Source organism: Prionailurus viverrinus, chromosome F1, assembly GCF_022837055.1.
Source record: "Prionailurus viverrinus isolate Anna chromosome F1, UM_Priviv_1.0, whole genome shotgun sequence".
In the NCBI taxonomy this organism is placed as follows: Eukaryota; Metazoa; Chordata; class Mammalia; order Carnivora; family Felidae; genus Prionailurus; species Prionailurus viverrinus.
Window position 1 is genome coordinate 13,982,000 of NC_062577.1, and position 15,162 is coordinate 13,997,161.

Genomic DNA, 15,162 nt, shown 5'->3' on the forward strand with positions numbered 1-15,162 from the left:
AGCGTCTGACTCCAGCTCAGATCATGATCTAGCTGTTCACAGTTTGAGCCCCACGTTGGGCTCTGTGCTGACAGCCCAGAGCCTGGAGCCTGCTTCGGATGCTGTCTCCCTCTCTCTCTGTCCCTCTCCTGCTCATGCTCATGCTCTGTCTCTCAAAGATATATAAATATTAAAAAAATTAAAAAAAAAGACATTCATTATAAAAATAGAACTGCCCTAGGACCCAGCAATCACATTACTGAGTATTTATCTAAAGTATACAAAAACACTAATTTGAAGAGATATGTGCACCTGTATATATGTAGCAGCATTATTTACAGTAGCCAAATTATGGAAGCAGCCCAAGTGGCCATCAAGTGATTAATGGATAAAGAAGAGGTGGTGTGTGTACACACACACAGGAATACTATTCATCCATAAAAAATAATGAAATCTTTCAGTGACATGTATGGAGCTTAGAGAGTATAATGCTAAGCAAAATAAGTCAGTTGGAGAAAGACACATACCATATTTCACCCATATGTGGAATTTAAGAAACAAAACAAGCAAAGGGAAAAGAGAGAGAAGTGCCAAGAAACAGACTTTTTTTTTTTAAATATGAAATTTATTGTCAAATTGGTTTCCATACAACACCCAGTGCTCATCCCAACAGGTGCCCTCCTCTATACCCATCACCCGCCCTCCCCTCCCTCTCACCCCCCATCAACCCTCAGTTTGTTCTCAGTTTTTAAGAGTCTCTTATGCTTTGGCTCTCTTCCACTCTAACCTCCTTTTTTTTTTTTTTTCCTTCCCCTCCCCCATGGGTTTCTGTTCAGTTTCTCAGGATCCACATAAGAGTGAAACCATATGGTATCTGTCTTTCTCTGTATGGCTTACTTAGCATCACACTCTCCAGTTCCATCCACATTGCTACAAAGGGCCATATTTCATTCTTTCTCATTGCCACGTAATATTCCATTGTGTATATAAACCACAATTTCTTTATCCATTCATCAGTTGATGGACATTTAGACTTTTAACTATAGGGAACAAATTGGCAGGCGATAGGGGAAATAGGTGATGGGGATTAAGGAGTTCACTTGCTGTGATGATCACTGGGGGCTATATGGAAGTATTGAATCACTATGTTGTACACCTGAGACTAATATAACACTAAAAAAAAAGTAAAAAGTTGGGCCATTTTACACTAATACTTAAAAAATTTATAAGAGTTTGACTTATGCATTCTTACCGTTATTTAGTATTTGCAGTGTTTTTTTTTTTTTTTAATTTTTTTTTTCCAACGTTTTTATTTATTTTTGGGACAGAGAGAGACAGAGCATGAACGGGGGAGGGGCAGAGAGAGAGGGAGACACAGAATCGGAAACAGGCTCCAGGCTCTGAGCCATCAGCTCAGAGCCCGACGCGGGGCTCGAACTCACGAACCGCGAGATCGTGACCCGGCTGAAGTCGGACGCCTAACCGACTGCGCCACCCAGGCGCCCCGCAGTGTTTTAATTTTAGTCATTCTGGTGAGTATTAGTGATATCTCACTGTGATTTTACTTTGCCTTTTCTTGATGACTATTGATGCTGAATACTGATGGCCATTTCTTCCTTTGTGTACCTATGATGGCATTTCCCCATTTTTAATTGGGTTATTTGTATTTTTACTAACAAAGTGTAGGAGTCCTCTTATATATTTTGGATACAGACTTTTCGTTAGATATATGTTTTGCTAGTGTTTTCTACTAGTCTTTTGACTTACTGATTTTTTTTTTAATTTTTTTTTCAACGTTTATTTATTTTTGGGAAGAGAGAGAGCATAAACGGGCGAGGGGCAGAGAGAGAGGGAGACACAGAATCGGAAACAGGCTCCAGGCTCTGAGCCATCAGCCCAGAGCCCGACGCGGGGCTCGAACTCACGGACCGCGAGATCGTGACCTGGCTGAAGTTGGACGCTTAACTGACTGCGCCACCCAGGCGCCCCGACTTACTGATTTTTTTAATGCTATCTTCTGAAAAGCAGAATTTTGTTTTTAGTATAATTCATTACATTTTACCTTTATAGTTATTTTCTGCATTTTAAGAAACCTTTGTCTACTTAGATGTCATGAAGATATTCTCCTTCTAGGATGTTTCCTTCTAGAAACTATATATTTATAGTTTTAATCTTTATGTTTAGATCTGATTATCTCAAATATATTTTTGCACGTGGTATGAGGAAGGAGTCTAAGTTCATTTTTCTCATTATCCAAATTTTTCTAGTAACATTTACTGAAAAGATATTCTTTTCCTTTTGACTTGTTTTAAAGTCTGTTAAGATTCAGTTGGTAAGTGTGAGTTTATTTTTGGACTGTATTCTTTTTAGTGATTTATTTGTTTATCCTTGTGCCAGTCTTCCAACTTTTAAAAGATCCTTTCACAAGATTGTTTTAGCTACCCTACGTCCTTTTTTATTTACATAAAAATTGTAGAATCACTTAGAATCAACAAATAGCAATATATCCATAGATTAATTTGAGAAAAGCTAACATTCTTATTAATAGTGTTGAGTCTTCTAATCCATAAAGGTAGTATATCTTTCCATTTACTTATGACCTTTTAATTTTGTAGTTTTCAGGGTAGAAGTCTTACACATCTTTTGTTTTAAATTTATCCATATTTTCTGTTTTTGGGGGCTGTTGTAAATGGTTTGTTGTTTTAAAATTTCATTTACTGTGGTTTGTCGCAAGTATCCAGAAATTCAATGATTTTTGTATATTGCCCTTGTATTTGGACAAGATTTACTCATTACTTCTAATAGTCTTTGGGATAGATTTTTGAAGTGTTTCTTATGTGTGTAGTTATGTCTTCTTGTATGGCTTAGCTATTTTTTTTTTCTTGCCTGTTACTGACAGGGACCTCCAGTATAAAGTGAATGGAAGTGGTGAGAGCAGACATCTTTGCCTTGTTTTTTATCTTAAGAAGAAAGCTTTTACTCCTTCACCATTAAATATCACTCTAGCTATAGGATTTATCAGATTGAGGAAGTTTTCTTCTGTAATGCACTCACTTAATAGCTGTGAAATATTTGTGATTGTTAATAACTTGTCTCCTAATGAAATAAAGCTAATAATATAAAGTCACTTTCTATCCTTGAGAGATCACTAAATCAGTAGATTGTAACATATGCTACTTTTTTTTTTTTTTTACATTTAGACCAAATTGCTTTGATAGAACATTTAACATATATTGGTACTGCATTTTGCAGCATTTGCTAGATAGGATTTTTCAAAGCACTAGTTAAATATTCATATTGAATTGGGTTTAGGGAGAAGTATAGATAAATAATATTGCCCTTAATTTGAATTTATTAGGCTAATTCTTCTTCTGAAATTTGGTTATATGTTTTATAGCTTTCTTGTGAAGCTTGTATGTCATTCAAGGGGGATTATAAGGAACTTTGTGTATTCTGAGGTTCACAGAAACTGGTTATTAGTGTTTCTTGTCTTGCAGACTTTTGAGCTATTTTTATGTTCTTTACATTAAAGCTTATTAAACACGTACTTGTTTAGCTCCAATTTTATGCCCAAAAGTGTAAAGTAGGTACTTAAGATATAATGCAAACAAAACAGGTATTGCTGCCTTCATGGGGCTTGCAGTCTAGTCAGAAAGACAAAATTGAATGAAATAGATCATTATAAATTATGATAGGTATAGAATCTGGTCTAATCTGGGAATTCAAGGAAGGTATCTGTGAGGAAGTGGTATTTGAATTAAATCTGAAGGTTATTTCTGTGTTAACTAAAAGAAGTGTGATGGCATAGTAAGCAGCGGGTGCAAATGTCCTGAGGCAGTAGACAACATAGCAAATACATGTAGTACAGGGGGATGGTTAGAATAGGAGGAGGTAGAACCAGGTTAGCTAATCCTAAACAACATAGAAGTAAGATTGAATTGGTATGTGGAGAACAGATTTTATAGGACTTACTGGGACTTTATCCTAAGGGCAGTGTGAAACCACTGAAGTATTTTAAAAGGGGAGTGATATCATCTGGCTTGCATTTTTTAAAGAATATTCTGTCTGTGCATAATGGATTAAAGAGAGGCCACAGGCAGCTCATGAGGACCGCACTGGAAGCCACTACATGCACTCCCACACAAGACGATGCGAGCTTGCTTAGGGTAGTGACAGCCGAGATAGGGAAGAGTTAATGGATGGGAGGAGTACTTGAAGAAATAGATAAATTCTGAATGCATACACCTTTTTTGTACCTTTAAAATTGTTAAAAAAAAAAACCCTTTTCTGTACATGTTTACTTTTTACAATATTATATTGGTTGTATAGTTCTCCTTGATAATCATCACCTTTTTATCTTACTTACCATTGATACTGATGTCTCTCTCTTACTCTGCTATTTAGGTCCTATTGAGTAGTTGCCTGAAATGCTTAGGTGTTTAATAATGAACTATTGATTCATATAAAAGAATATATAAAACAATTTAAGGTATAAGTAGAAAAAAGCAAATACCTGTGATGTGTCACCTCATAAAGCTATAGTTTTAGCTGTTAGAAGCAATTCTGAAGTATTCCAACTAATAATTCCTCTTAGATATTTCCCAACTAGCATTCATCAGTTAAAAGGAGAGAGAGGTGGTTGACAATGATTGCAGTAAGAATGGCAATAATCAAACACCTAATGACCCCTAACATAAAGAGAATTATGCCTAATTAAAGACAAAGAATGATTTATGTAATGAGCTATGTAAATATATGACATTAATGCTTTTTTGTTATTAAAGCTTCACATTATAAATTAGTTCCTATTATAATCAGATTAGAAAAAAGGATAGAAAGGGAGAAAAATGAGGGACCAGTAGAACAAGTCAATGTCTAAAAAGAAGAAAATTATCTTGTTAGAACTGCTAAAGCTTTTTTTGGAAGTTGGTAGAAGGAAAGAAGAAAGTGGATCAAAGGCTCTGCTTGAACTCTCTTGTATTATCATTTATTTGCCTTTGGAAGCATGTACAATTACGGATTATTTAGAGTATTCGTAGACTCAAATCCCTGTCAGTGATTAGTTTTGGAAAATAAATGTATCAAATGAAAGCGGTCTAGAATTTGAATTTCCCTATGAGATTATTTTGCCATTTCTCTAATTTTGGAAATATTACATTCAAAACTGTTTAAAAATATGTAAAGCCTATCCTTGGAAAAGGTTTATTTAGATTTTGGTAATATATAGATAACTTTAATAATTGATAGTGTTTTATTTTCTGATGGTTTTATAGTAAAGCTGAGTATTAAACTCCTTTTAATATGGAGTATGGGACCTGTCTACATTCATGAATATTTATCAAATGTAATTTTTATTTTGAATATTTATTATTATTGTAAATGAGACTATTAGTTAAATCCAGTCCTGTTTGATTTTAATGCTTTTATGTATCCCTAAAGGTCAAACTACTTCCCTTGTAAAATAGGACTTTCTAGCCTTTTGTATTGTATATTTAAATATTTTCTTTCAAACCTCAACATGGTACTCATTCTATGATTGTTATTCTAACTTGTTTTATTAATTATTCTGGTAATGAGAAATGCGCTTCCATTCTTTCTGTATTTCACCTAAACCCCTGGAGATTTTTGACAATAATATGGTCTTCATTCCTATAAGGCAGTTCAACATGGAGGAAAGAATAGGGTTTTCTGTTCTTTAGAAATCATTTTTGGAATCCAAAATAGTTATTCTTAGACATTACCTTACTGGCAGCCATCAATGGAGAGGAAAGGAAAGGGAAGGAGAGAGGGGTTCATCAATATGGTGTTAGGAATGACACTTTTGACCTGTTTCAATGCTAGTTTCATGACTGTTGGAAGCAAGTTATGCTTACCTTCTGTAGTACCTATCTTCTTCCTTTGGAAAGTGATAATGATGGGTACCTACTCCATAAAGACTTAAGGTTTTTATAGAGAGGAAATATATAAAGCACTTAGCATAATGCTTGGCACACAGAATGTGCTCAACAGATGTTAGTTTATCTTCCATTTTCAGCTTAATTTTCCTTATCTAAGTCTGAAATAATTTGTAAATTAGTTCTAAGTCACTTTAAAGAAGAGTGCTGATCCCATAAGAAATATGCTTAAAATAGAAAATGTTTGCCTATAGTAAGTCAAAGTAAATAGAAATGTTTTTAACCTCCCTCAAATAAAGTAGCTTAATTTGCTTGCTTCTCACTTGGGTGTGAGTAGCTCAGTCACGGTATGACAGTTCTTTGACTCTTGAGTGTTTTCATATTAGGATAATAAGTGGAGTAAACAATCATTCTACTTGTTTCTAATGCCTACTTTTCAGAGTTCACATTTGACCTTAAATATTTCCCCAAATAGATGTTAGCATAGAGGTGTTAGTTCCAATGCTCTGTTTATACACTTAAATACATCGGATTCAGCAATTTAGTGTGGGTGTGGCAGGGATTAGAGAGATTATTAAATGACTTAACTTCTGTTAATCAAAACATACCTATATTTTAGGGAGTAAAAATAGTAGCTATATCACTTGAGTTCACGAAGTCTTAGCTGATTTTTAATAATTAATACGTTTTTTTCTGCCAGTGAGCATTAGATAACTGCTGACTTTTTAGTGTCATAGTACCTTGTGGTAGTTTCTCTACAGGGTTTAAAGGTGTATCCCAGTTTTTTGGGGTTTTTTTTTGTTTGTTTTTTGTTTTTGTTTTGTTTGTTTCTTACTGTCTGGTCCATAGGAATTAATCTTTATAAATGCTATAAGGAGACTATCTCTAGAGATTCATACATGCCATTAATATGTTATAAGGATCGGTCAGTTCCATTGTCTTCTTTTGTCAATCTTGATCAGAGCTTGCCGAGTAAGTCTATAAGCCTGCATGTGCCTGGCAACTGTTACCTAGTGACAGTTTCAGCTGCAGTAGCCATTGGCTGTGCTGTTGATTGGGGCAGGAGGACCGAGTCACCTTTCTGATGGTGGTGAGTTCTTCTGCATCAGCTCAGGATGAGGAGGAGAGGAGCAGGGCTCCGGCTCAGGTGGAGGCAGTGATACTGAGAGATTGTGAAGAATATAGCGACAGCATCCTGGTAACTGCATCACAGTAAATCGGACTTCTGAATCAAGCAGCCCAGCCTAGCAGCTGATAAGAGTGAATGTAGGTGAGAAGCATTGCTTTATTCCCGTAAGAAGAGAACTATTTTGTGCTAAGTGAAACTAGGAATGTGCAAGGAGGAATATCCTGTGGCTGTTATAAAAGAAGGACTTCCCTGAATGACTTGGTGGTGCACGAGAAAATAACTTTCAGAAGAATGCTTTCTGTTAAGCTGCTGCTTTGTTCCTGAAGGAAACGTTTTTATCTCTAATGCATGTTACTTCTTCAAGAGGTATGACAACAAAGACTGACAAGAAACTCTCTGAAATACCTGTACTTTTAAAAAGATTTTTGATAAATGTTAACCTGATAACAGAATGACCTTGGAAGCCTCTTGGATGGATTCTATCCTGCAAGCCTTTCAGTATTTCAAACTCTAGGATTTAAACTCATCTTGATGCTTTAGAGGTATTTTAAAATAAGACCATCTTATAACCTACCTAATGACCCCTGTACTAATCGAGCACTTGTTCAAAATAGAAAACAGAAATAGAAGAGGCATTTTCATAACATATGGCTGCTGTATAACTGCAAGTATAGCAAACAAGGTAATTTTCCACTTTCAGAAGATTTAGTCGAAGTAATGATTTAATGTGTTAATCCTCTGATGAAAGTAGAATAGAAACAGACTATGAAGCCTACTAGAAATACCTAAGTAATAAATAATGGCAGCGTTTCTAGTCAAATAAGCTCAGAGTGTATAGGAAAGTTTCTATTGTTTAAATTTCATATATACGTGAGATATAGGTGTGGTTGCAAAGGTGAGAAATAACTTTGAGCTGTGAATCTATTATTCCGTTATAAGGAAGGTAGCATATCAGATAATGAAAGTTATTTTCAATTATTGATGCTGAAATTAATAACATTTATTTTCCCTTTGAAAAGGAGAACATACAAATTACATGTAGAACCGGTAATTGTAATGGACTAAAACTGTTTTCATCTGAATGCTTAAAAAATTGCATGCAGAATTAAAACTTTACAGTTTATCATATCTTGTCACATGTTAACCCATTGCACATTATCTTCACTACTGGAAATATGCTTTTGTTTACTCATGAGAGTTATAGGGCAGTCTGGAGTCTGTTACCCCTATTCTGCTCCTTTGTGCCCAAGTAGACCCGAGTCTTTTAGAATTAACCTTGTGTGCATGTGTGTGTGTGGGGATTTAGCTTTTTTGAGAAATGAGAAATAGATCATAAAGTTCATCCACCAGCATCGAACCCTGAACTGAGCCCAAAGGCACTCTTTGCCGCAATGAACTTTTTCTTAGATTTGCAACTAGATCTTAGATCTTAATTATTTAAAACCATAAAATATGAACCCACTTCTCATGACAGATGAAGTAGGAAGCTTGAGACAATTTAAGACTTTTTTTCCCTCATTATTTCTAGTTGATCCCTAAGAAACTACCTTTCTGATGAGCCCAAACAGCTCACAAACTCTTTTCTTCCCTTGGCAATTGATTTTTTTTCTTTTTACAGATTTAATTTTTCATGGTGAAAGGTAATAAAATATCCATTTTCTCTAGAAGTGCCTTGTGTCTTCAAAAAGTTGTTGGAGAGAGCATCAGAGGAAGCTAATCAGTGACCTTTTTTCACCTCCTTTCTAGCTTACTTCCCTTTCTCCCCCTCCCAAAGTTGAGATGTGTCACTGCTGCACTGAGACTGATGAAGAGGCTTGAGTACTCTCTGGGATGCTTGGCTGTGACAGAAGCACTGCCACTGTCTACCGAAGCTGATCCCGAGACACTCATGTGTAGAGTTTAACACATGCTGGACAGGGCACCTGCTTGCTGGAGCCAAGGCTACATGTTCCCTTAATTCCAAGCCATGAATGAATCCAGGTGGACTGAATGGAGCATCCTGAACATGAGCAGTGGCATTGTGAATGTGTCTGAACGTCACTCCTGCCCACTTGGATTTGGCTACTACAGTGCGGTGGATGTGTGCATCTTTGAGACCGTTGTTATTGTCTTGCTGACATTTCTAATCATTGCTGGGAATTTAACGGTCATCTTTGTTTTTCACTGTGCTCCACTCTTACACCATTACACTACCAGCTATTTTATTCAGACAATGGCATATGCTGATCTTTTCGTTGGAGTTAGCTGCTTGGTTCCTACTCTCTCACTTCTTCACTACTCCACAGGTATCCATGAGTCATTGACTTGCCAGGTTTTTGGATATATCATCTCGGTTCTAAAAAGCGTTTCTATGGCATGTCTTGCTTGCATAAGCGTGGATCGCTATCTTGCAATAACCAAGCCTCTTTCCTACAATCAACTGGTCACTCCTTGTCGCCTGAGAATTTGCATTATTTTAATCTGGATCTACTCTTGCCTCATTTTCTTGCCTTCCTTTTTTGGCTGGGGGAAACCTGGGTACCATGGTGACATTTTTGAATGGTGTGCCACCTCTTGGCTCACCAGTGCCTATTTTACTGGCTTTATTGTTTGTTTACTTTATGCTCCTGCTGCCTTTGTGGTCTGCTTCACTTACTTCCACATTTTCAAAATTTGCCGTCAGCACACCAAAGAGATAAATGACCGGAGGGCCCGATTTCCTAGCCATGAGGTGGATGCCTCTGGAGAGACCGGACACAGCCCCGACCGTCGCTACGCCATGGTTTTGTTTCGGATAACCAGTGTGTTTTACATGCTGTGGCTCCCTTATATAATTTACTTTCTTCTGGAAAGCTCCCGGGTCTTAGACAATCCAACACTGTCCTTCCTAACAACCTGGCTTGCTATAAGTAATAGTTTTTGTAACTGTGTAATATACAGCCTTTCCAACAGTGTTTTCCAGCTAGGCCTCCGAAGACTGTCCAAGACGATGTGCACATCTTGTCTGTGTGTGAAGGATCAGGAAGCACGAGACCCCAAACCTAGGAAACGGGCTAATTCCTGCTCCATTTGAAGAGAACTATACAGTAAATCCAGTGTAATCTGACAGGGGTTTTGGATTGTGTTCTTGATTCTTCTATAATATCTAAATAATTCTTCTGGAAGTTTGCCACTAGAGAAATATTTACTTGAATAGTTGACTATGAGATGAAGGGACTAAAGATTTCTTTTTTTTTTTCGTTCTCTTTTTCCACAGTGGTGGGGGAGGGGGAGCTAGAGAAAAGAATGTATAGAGGGTAATCTCATGAGATAACTTTAGTATGTGAGTATAAATGTACAGTAATAACAAAATTAAGCACTGAAGATGAAAAAATTATTGAAAAAAGTATCTCAGAGCTTCCACAGGACATGAGCAAAGCCCCTCGGCATCTCTGTCCTCTCTGACTGAGCTCTCTCCTCTGTCTTTGCCTCTCATTCTGTCTGTCTGTCTCACTTTCTTTGTGTTTATGGAAATGACTTACATAAATTGCCCTTTAAATGCTACATATAATATATGTGGCAAAGTGCAATTTTTTGCATCAAAGTATACTCTTAAATGTACTAATCTGCAACCCATAAGTTGTCTCTCTATGAAGGATGCATAGTAAGCATTGAATTTTATTACCTGCCACATAACCCTTTTGCTTGTGTTTTTATAATGTCCGCAGTGCAAATTGTTTGCTATAAACAAAAAGAAACAGTACTTTTGTTTCTTCTGGGTAAAATTATGTGTACCCATCCCCACCCCCTTTCTAACAGCCTGCTATTTTTTTCCTCCATTGTTCTTGATCTGCATCCTTTGGTACCTTAATCCAAAAGTGTCTTAGCTAATGAAAGAATCTACTATATAAAGCAATCATAATCTTAAATAATCTGTTCCTTCCAACAAAGGTTCTTTGAGATATTGTGTTAAATATTTTTAATAGCTTTTGTATACATTTTTATCTGGTTCCTTTCCAATTAGCTCATGTGCCCAAAGTAGTGTCTTTTTTTTGCTATAATAAAGCTTTGTTTTTCTTTAAGGAAATCCACAAATAATTCTAATGGAGATTTCAGAGTATTCACCCAGAAGTAAGGTATTGCTCTTCAAACCACACAGCGTGTCCTCCCCGCAATCCAGTAGACAATATTAACCTTTTTGTGTTAGGTCTACGAAGCTTAGTGTTGCGTCCACCAATCATTTGTGTGATATGCATTTGCATATACTATATTTTTTACAACAAAGAAAATGTAAATTATATTATGTGATCTGTGCCTAATGTTTTCTTAGCACAATACATAGATCAATGTTGCTTAACTCATCAACATTGGAAAAAATATACAAAAACTTTAAAGAGAAAAATACTTTTGTGTAGTTGTTATTAGATATTTATATTAGATCAAGCTGCATTCTTAGTACTGCTGAGAATACGATATACTTAATTATCAAATACAGGTAAGAGCTGTCAGTATTTCCTTTTGTAATCTGTTTTCATACGCAGAGATTAAATTAACTTATTTTTTAGTGTGCTACATGGAATTGTATAATAAATTGCCAGGGGTTTAGATGTAGCAAAATGGCATTTGGGGGAATCAGTCAGTAGTGAAGCAGGTGTGAGTGGTAAAACATCTAAATCTTACTTTTTTACTATAAGTTTCCTGCCTGACAGATATTTTAAAGTTTATATCAGACTACTGAGTATTTTTCTTCTCAGCATTTTGATTTATTTGTTTTATGAAATGCATTTAATGAAATGTGCCTATGACTTCAAATTGGAAGCCTAGTGTGTTTGCACACAAGTGGTTTGACTTCAGAGGTCCGTTAATAGCAATGTCATCATTTTATTGAGGTTGTTTTGAACCTGTGTATATTTTTAAACATGTAAGAAAGGTTTAAAATAAAGAATAAAATAGTATTCTACGTATCAAAATCAGACTTTGTTTCAGTTTCATAAAAACACTCACTTAGAATCAAAATTTAATTGTTTCACATTTCTGTGGTTTGGGTTGTTTATATTATTTCTTGCCCTGTGTTTGCCAGTGGCATTTTGGATATTCAAAATGAACCTTTTAAGTTCAGACCAGTTAAAGAAAAAACAGATTTCAAGAAAGCATAATACTACTAACTTTTCAGCTGTCACAAATAGAATATTCAACATTATATGTATTATTTGGGAATCAGATTTTGATTCCTTTAGTTTGGTGTGTAAATAAATATAGCTCGAAAGGACTCAGTAGATATTCTGTAGAGAAAACTTGAGTCTGCATTTATTGCATTTTCCTCTTCTGGCTTTTCCTCATGATAATTAGTAACAACAATTATGTGTCAGGTTTTAAACACTATGTTAAGTTTTTTTTTAGTTTTTAAAAAATGTTTGTTTACTTTGAGAGAGAGACAGACAGAGCATGAGCAGGGGAGAGGCAGAGAGAGAGAGAGAGAAACACAGAATCCAAAGCAGGCTCCAGGCTCTGAGCTGTCAACGCAGAGCCCAACATGGGGCTTGAACTCACAAACCGTGAGATCATGACCAGAGCTGAAGTCAGACACTCAACTGACTGAGCCACCCAGGCACCCCAACACTGTGTTAAGTTTTATATATATTTTAACTTTTAATCCTCACTACACCCCTTTCAGATAGATACTGTTCTTATTCTCATCCTAGAGACAGGAAACTAAAGAAGGGTGATGGACGCAAGGTCACTCATTTCCTCCCCACAGGTTCATTCATATTTAGCTGGGTTAGAGCCAAAGCCTACATACTTAACCACTCTGCTTCACTGCTTTTCTGGGTTTTTGTTTTGTTTTGTTTTGTTTGTTTTCTTTCCTCAAAAGCCTTCACACCTTTGTACCTCTGTCTGTACCTTTTCCTTACAAATTTCTCTGAGTTTTATTCTTTTTCTTCACCTAAACATTTTGCTGTAGTCCCTTCCATACCTTGTGATATTTTTCCTTGATCTTACAAATATATTTTATTAGAACAGCAATCTCGTAAGCCCAAACTTGCTAGTTTAGTCTGTAATCAAACTGAAACCCTGGGGCATAGCATTTCCTTGGCATTGCCTTTATTCATTTTTGTTAAGTTTTTGTTGAATAGTTTCTTCAGATCTCTGTGAATTTCCTGTTGAAGAAAATATTTTCAGGCAGGTGAGTGGAGAAGGTTTACCACATTCTGAACATGTTCTGTGTGCCAAGAGCCATGCAGAGCACATAGGCTACATCAGCTTGTTTAGTCCTCAAATCTAGCCCAACAGGAAGGTACAAGTCCCTGGGTTTTACTGAGGAGAAAACTGAGGACTTGGAACATTCAGTGTCTTACCTAGGGATAAACAGCCTCTGAAGGCCAGGAGTTCAGTCAAGGTTTCATATCCTGGAAAAGCAAGGGGAGCCTATAAGGCAAGTTCTAGGTTTAGATTTTTCATTTATTATAATGTTTCATGTGCAACTCTCAGGCAAGCCTTGTAACTTCCTTTTGACATATTTTAATGTGTGTTTATATCATAAGATAATACTTATTTTGAAACTACTCTGTCTTTTTAAAATTAATATGTTTGAAGAATGGAAAGCATAACCATTATTCTCATCATTATATTGTATTCTGTGGTAATTATTCAATTTGGTTATAAGGGACAGCGAAACAATAATGCCAGAGTCTGTTACTAAGGGTTCGATTGTCTGTGGAGCCGTTTCTGAAGTTACGTAGTATTGGAAGTCTTTATAACCTACTAGGGTATGAAATGTGGACTGAAATCCTGGCCTTCAGAGGCTGTTTATCCCTAGTAACACTCAATGTTCCAAGTCCTCAGTTTTCTCCTCAGTAAAGCCCAGGGACTTGTACCTTCCTGTTGGGCTAGATTTGAGGACTAAACAAGCTATTGTAGCCTTTGTGCTCTGCATGGCTCTTGGCACATAGAACACGTTCAGAATGTGGTAGCTCCTGTTTCATTATCTTTGTGGCTGCCATATTCATTGCTACCATAATTTCAAGATCACTAATTACAATCTAAGAAGATTACATTTTACAACAGAATTAATCCATTGAGTATAAGAGCTTACTAAAACAGCATTTTTTTCATATCTGTTTAAACTCAGATTTTGGCTTAAACTCAGATGTTTTTAAATATAGAAAACTTCCATAATTTTTGAAAGCTCCTTTTCCAGGAATGATTATTCATGAAGACATCATTTGACATTAAGTATAACCAGCAAGCAGTTGTTGGGATGATTCTGAGATTAATTTACCTTCTTACATTATTTATTGCATAAAATACGCTTAAACATTTTTCTTTTGTCAGGTTGGCAATAGTAAGAAAGGATTGTTCAGGAATGTTTTGCCATTTGTCTTTACATTTTAATTTTCTTCACTTACTAAAATGGAATTTAGGGTGTTTTGTTATATACAGGTTACCTGGAAGAAACAAAGATTAGCCAACAGGTTTCATTCTACATATGGCACTAATTTATGAGTTTAGAAATAAATGCAGTTGTTGCCTTGAAGGACTGTCCTCTGTCTCTCTCCACTCTGGAAGCTAATCATTAGATATGGAAAAGATACAAGCATGTGATAAATAAAGGAGATTAAGGTGTGGGGAATTTGCTAATATAACATGTTCAGGTAGAGACATCACAATGCACAAATGCTTAGGTTACTGAGCTGATGTGATACTCTGATGTGTACGTTCCAACAAGCGCTCTTCTCCCCGCAAAAAACTTTTTGGATTAAGAAGAATATGTAGAAAGTGGCATACTCTCCAACCAAATGTATGTATAGACATAGAAGAAAATGAAGTGACTAGAAAAGAAAAAGAAAACAACCAGATTCCCTTTTGAGTGTTTCTCGTAAATGAGTTTTATCCAGTGCTCATTTTGCTCTGCAATTTAAAATATTCATAACTTTGTTTAATAGTATAAATGGTTGTGTTTTAGAATATTAATAGTGATGGCATTGGGTCTTCTTTATTAATATTCTGTTTAATTTGTTTTTAGAAATGAGCATTTACTTCCTTTGTACTCAGAAAAACAAAATTGTTTTATTAAAAAGAATGCTGAAAAAAACAAGAATGCTGAGGGTGCCTAGGTGGCTCATTGGGTTGTGTTTGACTCTTGATTTCAGCTCAGGTCATGATCTCACAGTTTATGAGATCAAGTCCCACGTTGGGCTGTGC

The 15,162-nt window shown here is 36.0% G+C and overlaps 2 protein-coding genes across 6 annotated transcripts in view; both read left to right on the forward strand.

Annotated features, from left to right (window-relative positions):
* Positions 1–15,162, forward strand: part of RABGAP1L (RAB GTPase activating protein 1 like) — a 765,564-nt gene that overhangs the window by 270,508 nt on the left and 479,894 nt on the right. The gene's annotated exons all lie outside the window — the stretch shown is intronic.
* On the forward strand, positions 8,817–11,883 carry GPR52 (G protein-coupled receptor 52). The gene has a single exon (XM_047840301.1). The coding sequence runs from the start codon at positions 8,969–8,971 to the stop codon at positions 10,052–10,054; it is 1,086 nt and encodes a 361-aa protein (XP_047696257.1). The 5' UTR covers positions 8,817–8,968; the 3' UTR covers positions 10,055–11,883.